This window comes from Rhinoderma darwinii, chromosome 2 (genome assembly GCF_050947455.1).
Source record: "Rhinoderma darwinii isolate aRhiDar2 chromosome 2, aRhiDar2.hap1, whole genome shotgun sequence".
Taxonomy (NCBI): domain Eukaryota; kingdom Metazoa; phylum Chordata; class Amphibia; order Anura; family Rhinodermatidae; genus Rhinoderma; species Rhinoderma darwinii.
This window is the reverse complement of record NC_134688.1, coordinates 392,459,487-392,475,098: the sequence shown is the minus strand read 5'-3', so window position 1 is coordinate 392,475,098 and position 15,612 is coordinate 392,459,487. Positions and strand designations below refer to the sequence as shown.

General features: G+C 41.5%; 1 protein-coding gene across 5 annotated transcripts in view; it reads right to left on the bottom strand.

Moving 5' to 3' along the window:
• The window catches only part of ASMTL (acetylserotonin O-methyltransferase like), a 61,381-nt gene extending 46,778 nt beyond the window's left edge, over nucleotides 1-14,603 (bottom strand). The window contains exons 1-6 of one of the 5 annotated variants that reach the window (XM_075854001.1): nucleotides 14,428-14,603; nucleotides 9,142-9,264; nucleotides 7,591-7,722; nucleotides 5,176-5,223; nucleotides 2,970-3,034; nucleotides 2,754-2,818 (exon numbers count right to left, since the gene is read on the bottom strand). In XM_075854001.1, the coding sequence (XP_075710116.1) occupies nucleotides 2,754-2,818; nucleotides 2,970-3,034; nucleotides 5,176-5,223; nucleotides 7,591-7,722; nucleotides 9,142-9,234 (403 nt within the window). In that variant the 5' untranslated portion in view covers nucleotides 9,235-9,264; nucleotides 14,428-14,603. Of the gene's footprint in view, nucleotides 1-2,753; nucleotides 2,819-2,969; nucleotides 3,035-5,175; nucleotides 5,224-7,590; nucleotides 7,723-9,141; nucleotides 9,265-13,675; nucleotides 13,787-14,254; nucleotides 14,274-14,308; nucleotides 14,359-14,427 lie in introns of those variants that run through there. The other 4 variants (XM_075854000.1, XM_075854003.1, XM_075854002.1 and 1 more) reach the window with 4 other exon arrangements.
• Nucleotides 14,604-15,612: the final 1,009 nt, after the last annotated feature.

Below are 15,612 nucleotides of genomic sequence, written 5' to 3'. Positions count from 1 at the left end.
GCTTCGTTCTAGTGATTGGTGGGGGTCCCCGGGATCGGACCCCCAACAATACAAACTTCTGACATGTCACTAGGACATGTCAGAAGTTTGTCAAACGTTTAGCTACACTTTAACCACTTTTTGTACGTACTATGAACTGCAAACCAGTGAACACCCCACAAGATGCTCTGACCAAGTCGTCAAGTCATCACAATTTGGTGAGGTCCTTATGCTAGACCATTTTTCCTGCTTCCAACACATCAACTTCAATAACTTGCTGTTCACTTGCTGCCCAATATATCCCAACCCTTGACAGGTGTGATAATAACCTGTCAGTAGTATGAGGCCTTATTCACAGGAATGTGTTATACGTCCGTGCTATGCACGGACCTATGTTAATGAATGGGGCCGTTCAGACTGTCAGTGAATTTCACACAGCGTATGTGCGCTGCCTGAAACTCCTGACCGGTCCTATATTTTCCCGTGTTTCGCGCTGCACGCACCCATTGAAGTCAATGGGTGCGTGCAAATCGCGCTCGGAAGCACTTCTGGGTGCCGCGTGTGATTCGCGCAACAGCAGTAAAATAAATGAATGAATGAAAACAGAAAAGCACTACGTGCTTTTCTGTTTGCAAATATAAAAACAGTGTCATAATGATGCCGGCTGCGCAAAAATCACGCAGCCGCGCACCATATACTGATGACACACGGACCTTTTACGCGATCAAAGCGGATATGTCCGTGTGAATAAGACCTAAGGCTGGGTTCACACGTCGTGGAAAATGCATTTTTTACCACGAACTGCTGCAAAACTGCTCTATTTTAGTGCGATTTTCATCACAACTTGAGAACTCAGCCCTAGTATTATGGCTGAATGACGTATATGGATACTTTTTATTAGGACCCCCTGTACACCTGCATTAATACAAATATCTAATCAGCCAATAAGCACGTTGCAGAAAGTTAACGCAAAAAAGCTGCAGACATGGTCAATGTCAGGAAGAATTGAGGCTATTTTACAGTGGTTTTTCACCTGTGAGGCTGTTCAAAAACCCGATCAAAACCTGCACGTGTACGAAGTCAAAACCATAAGTGGATTCATATAAAAGCAGAAGTGGAATCTGTCCTTTATACCTGCTCTACCTTTAAGATCCACACCTGATTTTGGCTTCACAGGCTGCATTAAAAACCTGAATGAAAACTGCTCGTCTACTAGCACCTTACTGGGGCTGCTAAAAGGCCCAATATTCTCATATTCAGAACTCATCTAGTTCTAATAAGACCCAGCAGCTCTTAAATAAAAAATGTACTAATAAAGAATAAATATGTTGGCCTCTCTTTGGCTGGGTTCACACAGAGTTTTTTGCAGGCGGAAAATCTGCCTCAAAATTCCGTTTGGAATTTTGAGGCAGATTTTGCTCTGCCTGCAGTCTGATTTTTTTGAGGAGTTTTTCGCCCGTGGCCATTGAGCGCCGCGGGCAAAAAACTCTGTGAAATACACTTTCTCTGCCTCCCATTGATGTCAATAGGAGGTCAGAGGCGTAAGATAGGGCATGTCCCTTCTTTGACCCGCGAGACGGTTTTTCCACTCGCGGGAAAAAAAACACCTTCGCCTCGCATTGAAATCAATGGGAGGCATTTTCGGACGTTTTTTGGCGTGTTTTCTGCGTAAAAAAAACTAGATGTGAACTCCCCCTTTAAGAGACTAATAACTAAAAAACACATTTGAAAAACACATTTTTACCGCTGTTTTGCAAGCGGGTATTGACGGAGCTGTTTTTACTAGTGAAAAATGTATTTACAGGTGTCACCTGTAAATACCGTGTGGCCAATCACCCCATTGCAAAACCGCATCAATTCGTGTTATAACACACACATTTTTTTCAAATGAGTTTTCTTTCCAGCCATTATAACCCCCCAAAAAAATGCAAAAAATAACCGCAGCATGTGAACCCAGAAATGGTTTATGAAAACCCTTATAAGCTTTTGCTTGGCGTTATTCAAGGGGAGTCTTCATTGTTTACTTCCAGAGGATAACATTCTGTCCTGGTCATGTGATGGTGCACGGCTCATCACAGCTAAGGTAGGTATCATAGCGGTGTCTTGTAACAAGCTGTGCACCTGTGTGTCCATTATAGGACCATGGACACATTTTTATACACTAGAAGAAAACAATGAAGGTTCACTTTGAATTACAACAAGCAGAGAACTTGACAAATAATTGATAAATAAAGTATATCGGAGACTTTCATTACACAAGGAGTACGCGTTATTTGCTGAACCTGTAATGTCCCTTTAATAATCTTTCCCTTTAAGGTACATATAACAGACTGGTTGGTGATGCGGTGTCACAATAACAGGAATGTTCAGATTAGGATACAATGAAATAATGTTTGTTTATTCTGCCTTTAGAAGGCCCTCTTCACATTGCGTTTTAGCCTTCCATACATGGACAGTGACATCAGCAGCTTCCTCAAAACTGGTGTCCCCTGGCAAAATTGCTGTGCAGGCAGCTTCAGCGACATAACGGCTTATATATGGACAGTTATGTCACTGGAGCTCCTCGACGTATACGTCGAACGTACACCTGTGATGGATGCCTAACAGTGCCATCTGTCACCCATAGGCTCCCATATTTAGAGACAAATAAAAGTATTACTAAGCACAAAATGTTTTTTCTGCTATCCTTCGTACTCTTTCGACGAACACTATCAATGTAGTTCATAATCGTGTTTAAAAGCCAAATAGAATCTGAACACAAATATAAAAAATACCTTCTTGACTTCTGCAATGCACAATTGCAACTCCTGTAAATACACTATGTTCTTTGCCACTCAACCTATGAGATATTGAAGAAAGAATTCTTAGTGTTACCTTTGGCACACCATTCATAAAGCGTACAAAAGATTGACAAAATACAGTGAGCGATTGTAATACATTTTAATACAAAATCCAAAGCAAAATCAGCCATTTACTAAAAAAGAACCAACCTTGATAGCATATTATAAGCGTCTTGTTTGTCAAAAGGCTTTTCAAGAATGGCGTCTTCCAGAGTCTGTAAAAAGAGCCCAACACCGTTATAATATACCACATAAATGTATAAAACTGAATGGAATTGATGTGAAGATTTACAACAAAGGCATTATTGTCATGTAATCGAATGGTCACATCGGTATTTTAATATAACTGATATGCAGAAAGACTTGGGTATAAAGGCACTGTAAAATACAATACACTTCCTCCCTGTGAAAGAAGCGAGGCAGGCAGAGGAAATGATTTAAATTAAGGGTGGAATTCAGTTATAGTACGTCAACATAACGAACGTTCCTACTACATAAAACCTGTTTAATCTACAGTATAAGGCCTCATGCACACAGCCGTGCCCGTGATCACGGCCCGGCCGGCCGCAGATGGCCACGGGCCGCATTTTCTGGATGTGCTCTCATACAAAGTATGGGAACACGGCCCGTAAAATCCGAAAAGTAGGGCATGCTCCATAATTCCCGGCACAGTTCTATGGCACGGAGACCGTTCCGTAGCGATACTGAAAAGGTGTCCGCGGCCAATATAACTAAACAGGTCAGTAATTGCGGACCGTATTGCGGTCCGCAATTATGGAGATTTTTTACGGTCGTGTGAATGGGGCCCAACACTGACAAATACCGAATACGGCCTAAAGGGCAGAGTTTTTTTGTTTTTTTTAAATTGTCTAGAATATCGTTAGAACTTTTTTTGTTTTAAGTGCATACTGCCATTAAAATGAGCAAGACTGCAAATGTCATGTATGAACCCGACTGTTTGCAAAATGGCTTAATTTTTTTTTTTAAATGCACTGGATTGCAAGAGTGTGTTACAAAGACAACAGGTTTTTTTATCCCCGTTTTTGTTTATCAGCCATATCAGCTCTCACGGGGCTAATATCTTAAGGTCCTCTTACACGGCCCATCTTGGGCCATGTAAACGAGCGCTGATCAACGTGACAGCTCGGTGATCAGCACTCGTTTGCTCCTTTCAGAAGTAGCTAGTATGGGGACGAGCGCTCGTTACTTTGATCGCTCATCCTCATACATTATCATGTCAGCAGCGTGTCCCTGTTTACACAGGGAGATGCGCTGCCGGAAACGAGAATATAGAAAATTTTACTTTTTTTAAAACGATACGATCAGCAGATGAACGAACGTTTGCTCATTCATTTGCTGATCGCTGCCTTGTTTACACAGGGCAATTATGGGGAACAAGCATTCTATGAACGATCGTTTGCCCAATAATTAGCCAATGTAAAAGGGCCTTTAGGGTCAGTTCACACGTTGCGTAAATAATGTGCTTTTTCCTAAACGGAATTAGTTGCGGAAAACCCACAGCAAATAAAGTGGATAAGATAAAACAAATCTCATCCACATGCTGCGTAATCACTGAGCGGAAAAAAAGCGCTCAGAAATGGACTTGTGGTGCGGAATTTCAGTCCACAGTATGTCAATTGTATTTGCGTAAACGCTGCTTATTTGTTGCGGGATTTCCCCATTGAGTTCAATGGGAGGTAAATCCTGTAACAAATTGCAGTTGTTGCGTTTTTTGCGGCGGGGTTCGCAGCGATCCCGTTGCAAAAAACACAACTCAGACAAAAACAAAAACTCATACTTGCCCAGAAGTCTGTGTTCCTCCCACCAGCGCGACCTCCTGGGATGACGTTTCATCCCATGTGACTGCTGCAGCCAATCACACGCTGTAGCGGTGGACATATGGGATGACATCATCCCAGGAGGCCGGCCTGGATAACGTCAGAAGGTTGCAGCAGTCTCCTGGGATGAAACGGGATCCCAGGAGGCCAGCCTGCTAGCCAGCCGGTCAATGCAGCAGTAAAAGCATGCAGCGTATCTGCCCTGTGCGGCCCCAGCAGACATTCCGGGCGAAAAACCGCACCACTGTTTGGTGAGCTTTTTCGCCCGGAATTCCCTGCGTAGTCGACTACGCTATTGATTCCGTCAAAACGACCTTTGGTTTCCATTTGTGTCAGTCTGGGTCCCGACAGAAAGCTCAGACGGAACGTCGGAACAAGACCCTGGCGCAGATGTGAACGAAGCCTAAGACAGGGAATTTTATAGTAAACTGATACCTAAATTTTTTTTTCTTTGTGCAGATCACTATAAATCCTCTAAGAAATAAATACATGTTAATTATATTAAAGTTTCTACTTACCACTATGGTGTCTGCTCCAATTACTATATCAGGAGTCTTTAGGTGCTTCTAAAGACAAGAGCAAAAAATCTGTTAAAGGGGTTTTCCCACGAGAGACATTTTTGACCTATTCATCATAAATTTCAGATAGACGTGGGTCACACCTCTGGGACCCGCACCTATCTCCAGAAGAGGGCCACCTAAACCCCGTTCAGCCGCTATGCGCTGCGGCTGAATGAGGCGAATTCTGACCATGAAAAAGGTTATATGGTCGTGAGTTACTTAAACAGAGTAACCCGCTGAGCTACGCTGTATCCGTAACCCCAATAGTAGTGAATGCCAGTTACAGAAGCAGCGTAGCATGCATATCCTGTGGATGTCAAAAACATCTCTCGTGGGAAAACCCCTTTAAGTTCTCAATTTTGAAGTTAAACTTTAGAAAAGCAGCATAACTGTCCCTACTGACCATTTCAAAAGTGAAGCTGTACAAATTTTGTATAAGAAATAAAGGTCTACCCCTTATTACAGTCTACCATCTTAGCTTGGCATCAGATGAGGAAAATATATAAAGCCGTCTCCACACATTTCAGTAGTTTTACCTTTTCTAGGTAACACACATTTCCTGAGAGGTAAACCAGCACCTTGGGATGCCCTCAAGCACAAGTGTTTAGGAATCACCCATTACATACCTTCTAGATTTCTATTGCAATTGACACTTGAATGGTATATATTTAATATACTTTTATAGTGATAGTGATAGTCTTAGTAATGTAGAGTAACCTTCTTTATATTTGGGGCAGTGCCTCGAATAAAAGTATTCGTCATTGGGCAAACCCAGTAACGGTTTTCTTCTCTCTCATCTATACTATAGTAGAATATCGCTTTTTATATAGATTGGCCTAATACCTTGCTACAAGAAGAAAAATGTACTAAACGTTACTTTACCACATGGAAGAGAATTATTGAAATTCTTCCATTACAGGTTGGTCATTACTTACAGTTTTAAATACACAGCTTGGCATTCTTTGGAGCTTTCGCATTGGCTGAACACCCATTTCCTATTATCCTGAGAAGTCCTTTGCTTTGAAGCAGGTAGCGAGAGTGCATTTTGGGGGGGGGGGGGGGGGTTCTTTAATGTTTTGTACCTAATGTATGATGACTGCATTTATTTTTTACTGTGATTTATACATAGGCATTGTCTTGCATTATTTGTACTACTTATTAAAGAGTAAAAAAAAAAACAACAAACTTGGTATTCATTTATGGCATATTCATAGCAACCAGTGACCTGTGCTCAGGCTTAGGTTCACCCATCAGGTTTGGCCACTACATTCAACATATACACTGGAGATATTCTATTAATGTATGTGTCCAACGTATAGACTGCTGATTGCTATATGAGTGTCCTTTTGACATGACATTTGCCAACTTACCTTTGCATTAGGCTATGTTTACATCTGCTATTAAGCCTCAATGCAACAGTCAATGGCAGCCATATGCAACTACACAAACAATTTATGCGGTCCGGCAGCACATATAGAGCTGAGAACCTAACTTAAAGTGAATCTCCCCCTTTTATCATCATGTCATTTTTAGGTCACAGATTCTATGCGGAATATTTTCTTCATAGAAGTCAGGGAGCCAAATGCCTTGCATGGACATAGATTTAAAAGATAACACGCAGCCACCACTAGGGTGAGATACGAAGCTTACTGCGTACTGTGTTATTATGGAGTTCATTAGTATGAAGTAAGCGCTCATTCTCCTTCTAGTGATGGCTGCAGTCAGTCAGTATGTTCACATTAAAAATTATCTTCCGAGGATTTAGTGCTCTGTCAGAAAAATGCAGCTGGGAACGCTATAAAAAAAATATATAAAAACAAAAATTACGTTTTACCTTTTTAGAAAAAACAAAAAAAAAAAAGAACCCTACAACTAATGATGGCTGAAAAAAGAAAGAGAGTTTCTGCATTGTAGTCTATGAGAGTTACGTAAGGAACCAACCCCCCCATTAAGGCTATGTTCACACGCTTAGCAAAAAATAGCTCCTGATTTTCAGCCATTTTTTAAGCAACTCGCGTTTCTTATGGCCGTTTTTCTATAGAGTCAATGAAAAACGGCTCCAAAAACGGTTTAAGAAGAGACTTTTTTGCGGCCGTTTTTTTACGCGTATAAAAACGCTCCGTCGGAACAGAATGGCATTTTTCCCATTGAAATCAATGGGCAGATGTTCTGGAGGCGTTCTGCTTCCGATTTTTCGATACTCTAAAGCAGAAACCTGACTGGTTCTTATGGGCAACTCGTCCACTTGATTTCACACATTTCCTCCGTTTCTATCCTCTTTTGCATTCCAATTGTGATCTAAACAAATCTAACTAATAAACTAGAAAATACATAAAAAGTAAAAAAAAAATAAAAAATGGCGTAATATCTAACCACATGCATTCTCCTGGCGACTTCCAGGGCCTTTTGTTTAGCGGTTTCAACAGCATATTCATATGGTGCAGAAAACAAGGATTTGTCAAGGGTTTCTTTGAACCAAGATGGAACCACTTCAAAACGAAAGCCCTGTAATTTTAAATCAAAAATATTAAATATTTTAAGACACATGCTTTATGTCATCGGCCCCAAGCTTTTAAACCAAGAGTCAAAATTAACAGGATGGACATAAGCCACGTTACATGTAAAGAAAAAACATTGTTAAAATGTATGGATATGACTGAAATATAAAATACATGATACATTTACGAACATTTTAGAACTAATACCAAATGAAACAAATAAAGTTGCAATATGCAATATTGTGTACTGGAGCAAAATCCAGCTTTACAATACTTGCTGTAGTGCCAATTGATTCTGAACCAGGAGAGATACTGGAAATCGCCCCCCTCCCCTCCCAATAACGACATACACGCAGGTCCAAATGAGGGACAGGAGTACATTCTCTCCTGCACAGGTTATGTGTGCGCATTAGGTCCACGACCAGTTTACGCATAAATTAGCATATCAGCCGCCGACATGAATGGGATTAAGACAGAGGACTTGAGGCAGCTACAAACATGAAATAAATGGAGTTGGATTGGGGTCGGGTAGGGTGGTATTGCAGGTATGGCAGCAGATTAACATTTCTGGGAACATAACAGGTCCTCTAAGATTCAGATCACACACAGCATAAATATTATGCTGTTAAACCGGAGCGTGTTACATGCAGATTGTACTGTGTATGTAAAGCCTTATGTGCAGAGTGAATGCAGGTGATGAACAGAGCATTGTGACATGTCAGAAGCTTTGATCGGTGGGGTCCGAGCATTGAGACCCCTACCGATCACTAAAACAAAGCAACAGAAGTGCTCGGGTGAGTGCTGTGCCGCTTCGTTTCTGATTGGAACCTAAAGACCGCTCCGAGAAAAGCCAAAGAAAGTCTAGGAGTCTGTACACAGCCTGCTGAGCTTTCCGAGGAAAGCCGATCACAAACGAAGAGCCACAGCATTCACCCAAGCGCTTCTGCCACTTTGTTTTAGTGATCGGTGGGGGTCTCGGTGTTTAGACTCCCACCGATCAAAACTTCTGATATGTCACTATGAAATGTCAAAAGTTTTTAAAAGGCTAGACTTTAAGGATCTATACAGAGCACCTTAGAAACGTGGCCACATATTGGTTCTGTGCATGAGCGTATACTTCGTGCCAAGAATGGGATCATATCTTGCCCTGAGAGATTAGGGAAGCATTATTGGTAGTTGTTCTTGATCTCTCAGGACAAGATTCGATCATGTCCTTAATACTAAATATATGGCCCATGCTCAGATTGATAATATGGCCATATGCATGAAACGTTAGTAGAATAATTTTAGACAATTTCAAAGAACTCTCAATAAAAAAAACAAAAAAACGTATTACTTTTTTTTTATTGTTAGACAATAAAAAAAAAAAAGTGGGGCATCGTATGAGAATGGTCCAGTGCTGGGTGTACATATATAACATTCTTACCACATTGGAGAGTATATCTTGCCTCCGAGGAGATGCGCTGGCCAGTACAACCCTCTTCCCTGCTAGTTTTGAAATGACTGGATTTAGCAGCATTTTTCTTCCATAAACAAAGAACTTTAACCCCTAAATAAAATAACATTGAATTAAGTACAAATGTGCAAGACATAACTTATTATGAAAAGTCACTGCAAATTTAAAAATAAATCTATTATTTACACTTAGACAGAATAAACTGCAGATTTTGTTTACATTTTTTTTCTTTTTCTGCAAATTCTTGCTTATGCCAAATATATACCCAATATATACCTCCCTTTCTCTGGCCTGCAGCATCGCTGCAGCAGGTTACAAGGAGTTAACCACCCCCCTTGATCTATGAGCTGTAGCGGTAGTCATCTCCAAAAATGCAGAATTTTAAAGTTGTCCAGTTTTTTGGGAATCTAAGCTTCTTAGGCTATGTTCACAACTGCGTCAGGGCTCCGTTCCGATGGAGATTTGCGTCGGAACGGAGCCCTGACGCAGACGTGAACAAAGCCTTACAGGCTATGGACACCTTCGCAGACTCTTTTTCTATTATTATTGCTATGTATATTATAAAAAAGTTAAAAAAAAAAAAAAGTTTACAATCGGTTTTAATAAAAACGTTTTCACTGTATTGATTATAACTGCTAGATGCCATTCAGTACTCCGTGCCACAGACCAGCTTATTGTCGGCTTATCTCCAGCCTCTCTCTGCTCTCCTGAAAACTATTCTAAGGCTTCGTTCACATCCGCGCTAGGGCTCCGTTCCGACGTGGTTTCCGTTTCTGTCAGTTGTGCAAGGTAGTCGACTACGCTATTGATTTCATCTAAACGACGGAACCCTTGCACAACTGACACAAACAGAAACCATTTGCACCAGATCCATCACCATTGAAATCAATGGTGATGGAAACGGAAACTTATGGTTTCCGTTTGTGTCTGTCAGGTCTCCGTTCTGACGGGAAGCTCCGACAGAACGTAGCCCTACCGCAGATGTGAACGAAGCCTTAGCTGACATATTATTTGATTAATGTGTCTTTATTTGTAAAAAGGTCATCTTGAGGCTTTTTTACATGGGCATATTCTGCCTGGCAAACGAGCACCGATCGACAATACAGCATGTTGATCAGCGCTCATTTGCTCCACTTAAACGGAGCAATGATTGGAACGTATGGAAACAAAACATCATGAATACGATGACTCGTCCCCATACATTTGTATCATTTTCAGCAGCACATCCCCTGTTCACACAAGAAGCTGTGCTGACAACAAGTGACCATTTTTCGGGCCTTTAGAATAGCCATCAGGAGAGCAAAGAGAGAGGCTAGAGAATGAGATGTTCTGCTGGAATAAGCACTGAATAGTATCTAGCAGCTTGTATTTTATTGTAAGACATATAAGCTGCAGAAGATAAACCGTGAAACATTTTTAATTCCCCAAAAATGTTTACATGTTTATTCTTTATAAAATACATACAATGCAATAATAATAATAAAAAAAAATGTCTGCAAAGGTGTCCATAGCCTATGTAGACTTTGGACATCTTTGACATGGGAATTTTTTATATATATATAGTTGTAACCTTGCACTAAGTTTCAGGCTGCAAGCGATAGCTTGCCTGGTCCTTTAACCCCTTAGTGACCAGCCCATTTTAGGCCTTAATGACCAAGCTATTTTATTCGTTTTTCTATAGTCTCATTCAAAGAGCTATAACGTTCTTATTTTTTCGTCTACATAGCTGTATGAGGACTTGTTTTTTGCGGGATTAGTTGTGCTTTTTAATGGCACCATTTTTGGGTACATATAATTTTTATATTAACTTTTATTAACCTTTTTGGGGGGGGGGGATTATAAAAAAAAACCTGAAATTCCGCCATTGTTCTATGCGTTTTTAAATTGACGCCGTTCACTGTGCGATGTAAATAACATGTTACCTTTATTCTATGGGTCGGTACGATTACGGCGATACCACATATGTGGAGGTTTTTTTATGTTTTACGACTTTTGCACAATAAAAACACTTTTGAACTAAAATTATTTGCTTTTGCATCGTCGCTTTCCAAGAGCCGTAATTTTTTTATTTTTCCATCAATGTAGTGATTTTTTGGGCTTGTTTTCTGCGGGACAAGACGTAGTTTTGAATGGTACTGTTTTAGGGTGCATGGGACTTATTGATTCATTTTTATTATGACTTTTTTGGGGGGCAATGGAAAAAAATTGCAATTTCGCCATGGTTTTTTGCGTTTTTTTTTTACGGTGTTCACTTTGCGGTTTAAATTACATATTCACTTTATTAATGGAGTCATTACGGTCGCGGCGATACCACATGTGTACTTTTTTTATTTTTTTACACTTTTACTAAATAAAACCACTTTTTATGGAAAAAAATGGATTTATTTTTTTACTGTACTTTTTATTAATAAGATTTATTTCACTTTGATGACTGATTTTATTAGTCCCACTAGGGGACTTTACTGTGCGATATTCCGATCGCTGCTATAATGCTCTGGTACACTTCGTATACCAGAGCATTATTGCCTGTCAGTGTAAATCTGACAGGCAATCTGTTAGGACGTGCCTCCGGCGCGTCCTAACAGGAATATGTCCAGGGCAGACCTGGGGGCTTTTTTCAAGCCCCCGGCTGCCATGACACCCCATCAGAGACCCGCGATTTCATTCGCGGGCCGCCGATGGGTGACAGAGGGAGCGCACTCCCTCTGTAAACAAACAAAGCTAAATGCCGCGGTCGCTATTGACGGCGGCATTTAACGGGTTAAACGGCCGCGATCGAAGTAAACTTCGATCGCGGGCGTTGGAGCAGGAGCTCAGCTGTCATCAGACAGCAGAGCCCCGGCTCCTGCCTGCACGGGAGACCCGTGCAGGACTTAGACTAGGCTGACGTGAAAAGGCGTCAGCCTAGCCTAAAGCCCATTAGTGACCGACGTAAAAAGGCGTATTAGTGGTCACTAAGGGGTTAATATCCTGGACTGAGGTGAACAGATAAATGCAGGTTAAAGGACATGCCCGTTCTATAGTTTCGAAATCTAGATTAGACTTTGATCAGACTTTAGAAAATGTGATGCATGGCCAGAAACAAAAGGCATTTTCAGCCTGAAAAGTATTATCTAACTGCAATCCAAACATGTAAATATTAACCACTGCAATAGGTAGACATCATTGTACAATCATTGCGGAAACATTTCTTAGTTCCTTATCAAATATGCAAAAACTGCAATTTACATAGTAGCCAGATAAGTCATGTATAAGGCCCCATGCACACAACCATATTTTTCATCCGTAATCACGGACCCATTCATTTCTATTGGCCTCAGACACCTTTCCATATTTTTACTGATGGGTGTCCGTGCTGAAAAAAATTATAGAACCTGTCCTATTCTTGTCCGTAATTACGACATGGACTCTCCCATAGAAGCCTATAGGCGCTTCCGAAAATACGGAGCTACGGATGTGCGTCCGTAGTTACGGAAGCATTGCTGGGCAACATGTTGGTGACATCATTTGTAGGCTCCCTCTGTTTTTTTTTTACGAATCCGTATATATGGATCAAATACGGATGCATTACGGACCCCCAACAACAAAACAATCCTGTAGACATTACAGCATCCTGAAAGATAATCTGTCACCAGGAGATACCCTCAGGACATCTTAGGGTATGTTCACACGGCCTATTTTCTGCTGTTTTTTCTGGCCGTAGAATGTGAAGCAGAACGCCTCCAAACATCTGCCCTTTGATTTCAATGTGAAAAACGGCGTTCTGTTCAGATGAGCCGTTTTGAAAATCGGACGTGTAAAAAAACGGCCACGATAAAGAAACGTAGGTCACTTCTTGGGACGTTTTTCATTGACTTTATGGAAAACAGCTCCAAAAACGGCCGCTAAAAACGCTGCGAAAATCGTTAATCGTTTTTGAGTTCGTGTGTGAACATAGTCTTATAGAAAATAAAGTCATTGGGTCGTAGCGAACCCCTGAGGTCCTATTCAGGACACTTCTAAAAAGCTCAACCTGTATATTACTTGAGTCTGCTTGACCAACCAGATTGCTGCACAGTAAAACGTTATGGATGTGATACACATCAACAATACAGCGCCATAGCCTGCAATGGGTCCAAACTGTACCCCCGGTTTTAGACACAGGCATACAATTTCATGGATTCATACAGAACGGCTGAGAAGAAGATTGTGGCATTATTTTCCCCTCGAAGCATTTTCTTCTAGAGGAGAATTTGGTGCCTCAATGTCTACAGGTCTGTCGGGCTCTATTCACAATGCAGTATCGCTATATATGACAAACGTGTTCATCGGGCCCCATTGACCTGACGTATGAGAAAAAAAAAGGAGGGTCCAATTGGCATACATAGGGCGATATAACGTTATTGCGTAGAGAAGTGGACTATGCTACTCAATACAGAGGAACCCTGCAAGAAACATTTACGTGTTTTATAATGGGAGTCAACGGGCAAAGTATGTCAATGTATAACAAGCATCAGAGGCATACGTTAGGAATATTCCCCGATCTATACTGGAAACGCAGCGGGAATGTGTGAATAGATCCCAATAATAGAACCACAGGGTCTCCACATGGCATCGTACATGACCCGCCAGGGCGAGGGGGCAGCACTGGATCCCTATAAATGAAGCAGAGGTGCAGTCACTCCAACACACCGGACCACAGATTTCACATGAAAAGCAGCAGAAAAATGGCGCAATGTGCATCCTATTTATGAAACACTTGGGCTACGGTTATAGCCCTGCGTGAGCTCTGTATGACAGAAATGGGGGGGGGGGGGAATAGAGGTAGTGAACTAAAACAAGTCACAAATGACGCAACTAATTTTTGACGCACTAGAACCATTTCAGATTTGAAAATACTGAGGTAAACGTATTGGTTCTACAACTTCACAGTCCACCGCAATGCGCAGTCTCTTAACATATGACGCACATAGTACAGTACAATATGGCATTTCATACGAGTCAGAAAATCTATAGGGTAAAGGCCCCATGCACACGTGTAATTACGGCTTATTTCTATTGACTTCTCTGGCACTTCACACAACTTCAATTGCACAAACCCTACATTATGCGTAATGAGCCAGACTCCAGTCACTGACTAGAAGTTCCGTTTATTTACATTAATAAACAATATTCATCTATTAGCGTCAGTGCCGCTACACATCAGCCTGCGTGCACAGGTGACGTCACTGCCCCGCCATGTTACAGCACACCATACGATAGAGGCACGTTACTTACTACAACTGTCCCCGGCGCTCCGGTCTGTACTGGCTCCTTACCATCGCCTGGAAGGACCTTGATGACATCACGGTCACATGACCGCCATGTTCGTGTATCATGTGACAGCCCTCTGGCGAAGCTCCTGATATGGAGCAGGATGTTCAAACGAAAAAAAAGGTGGAAGAGAAGTTGTCATTAGTATGTTGTATGAATAATGTGAGCTGTACGTGGAGGCGGCCATATTGTATCTATGTATAAGGCGCTGTGTGTGGGGAAACGTGTCTCTGATGTATGACGTGTGTGTGGGGGATAAATATAGTGCACTGAGCCACGGAAATAGAGCAACTAAAATGTAGACTATCCCTGGAGAGGACCCTTGATAGGAAGACTACGTGATTATGGAGAGAGGTAATTTTTCCTTTATAAATTCACTTTATATAAAATAACAAAACAGACCACCAGGGGGCGTAGGAAGGTTATTTCTCCTGTATCCAATCAGGCTACCAGGGGGCATACAGTCCCTTCCTTCCATATAAATGTACCGTACTTGTTTATATCATCCATATCCAAGGAGACCACCAGGGGGCATAAAGGACCTGGTTTATATAATCTACACCAGGGGTCTCAAACTCGGCCGGGTAAGTGGGCCACATATAGGAAAAATGGGAAGTTGACGGTCTGCATTACTTTCAAATTTGATACAATACAAAATTATTGTTAATCAATTAGTTATTTGATCTACTATAACACTATATTACTAGAAAACTAATACTACATTACTATAATAATACCGAGAGGTTTAAAATTTGTGAGTTTTTTCCACGTGCTTATTTCAACAATCCAGTTTTCCAGTTTAAGTGCCGCTAAATGCAGTCTGGCGGATCAGTTGGCAGCGTTTGGCAGACACACATGTCAAGATTGGGCAGCCCCTTTTTAGATAGTGCCATAGTGCCCTCTGTAGATAATGCCACAGTGCCCTCTGTAGATAATGCCACAGTGCCCTCTGTAGATAATGCAACACACCCCTGATAATGCCACAGTGTCCTCTGCAGATACTGCCACACACCCACTTGTAGATAATGCCACACACCCACTTGTAGATAATGCCACAGTGCCTTCTGTAGATGCTGCCACAGTACCCTCTGTAGATGCTGCCACAGTACCCTCTGTAGATGCTGCCACAGTACCCTCTGTAGATAATGC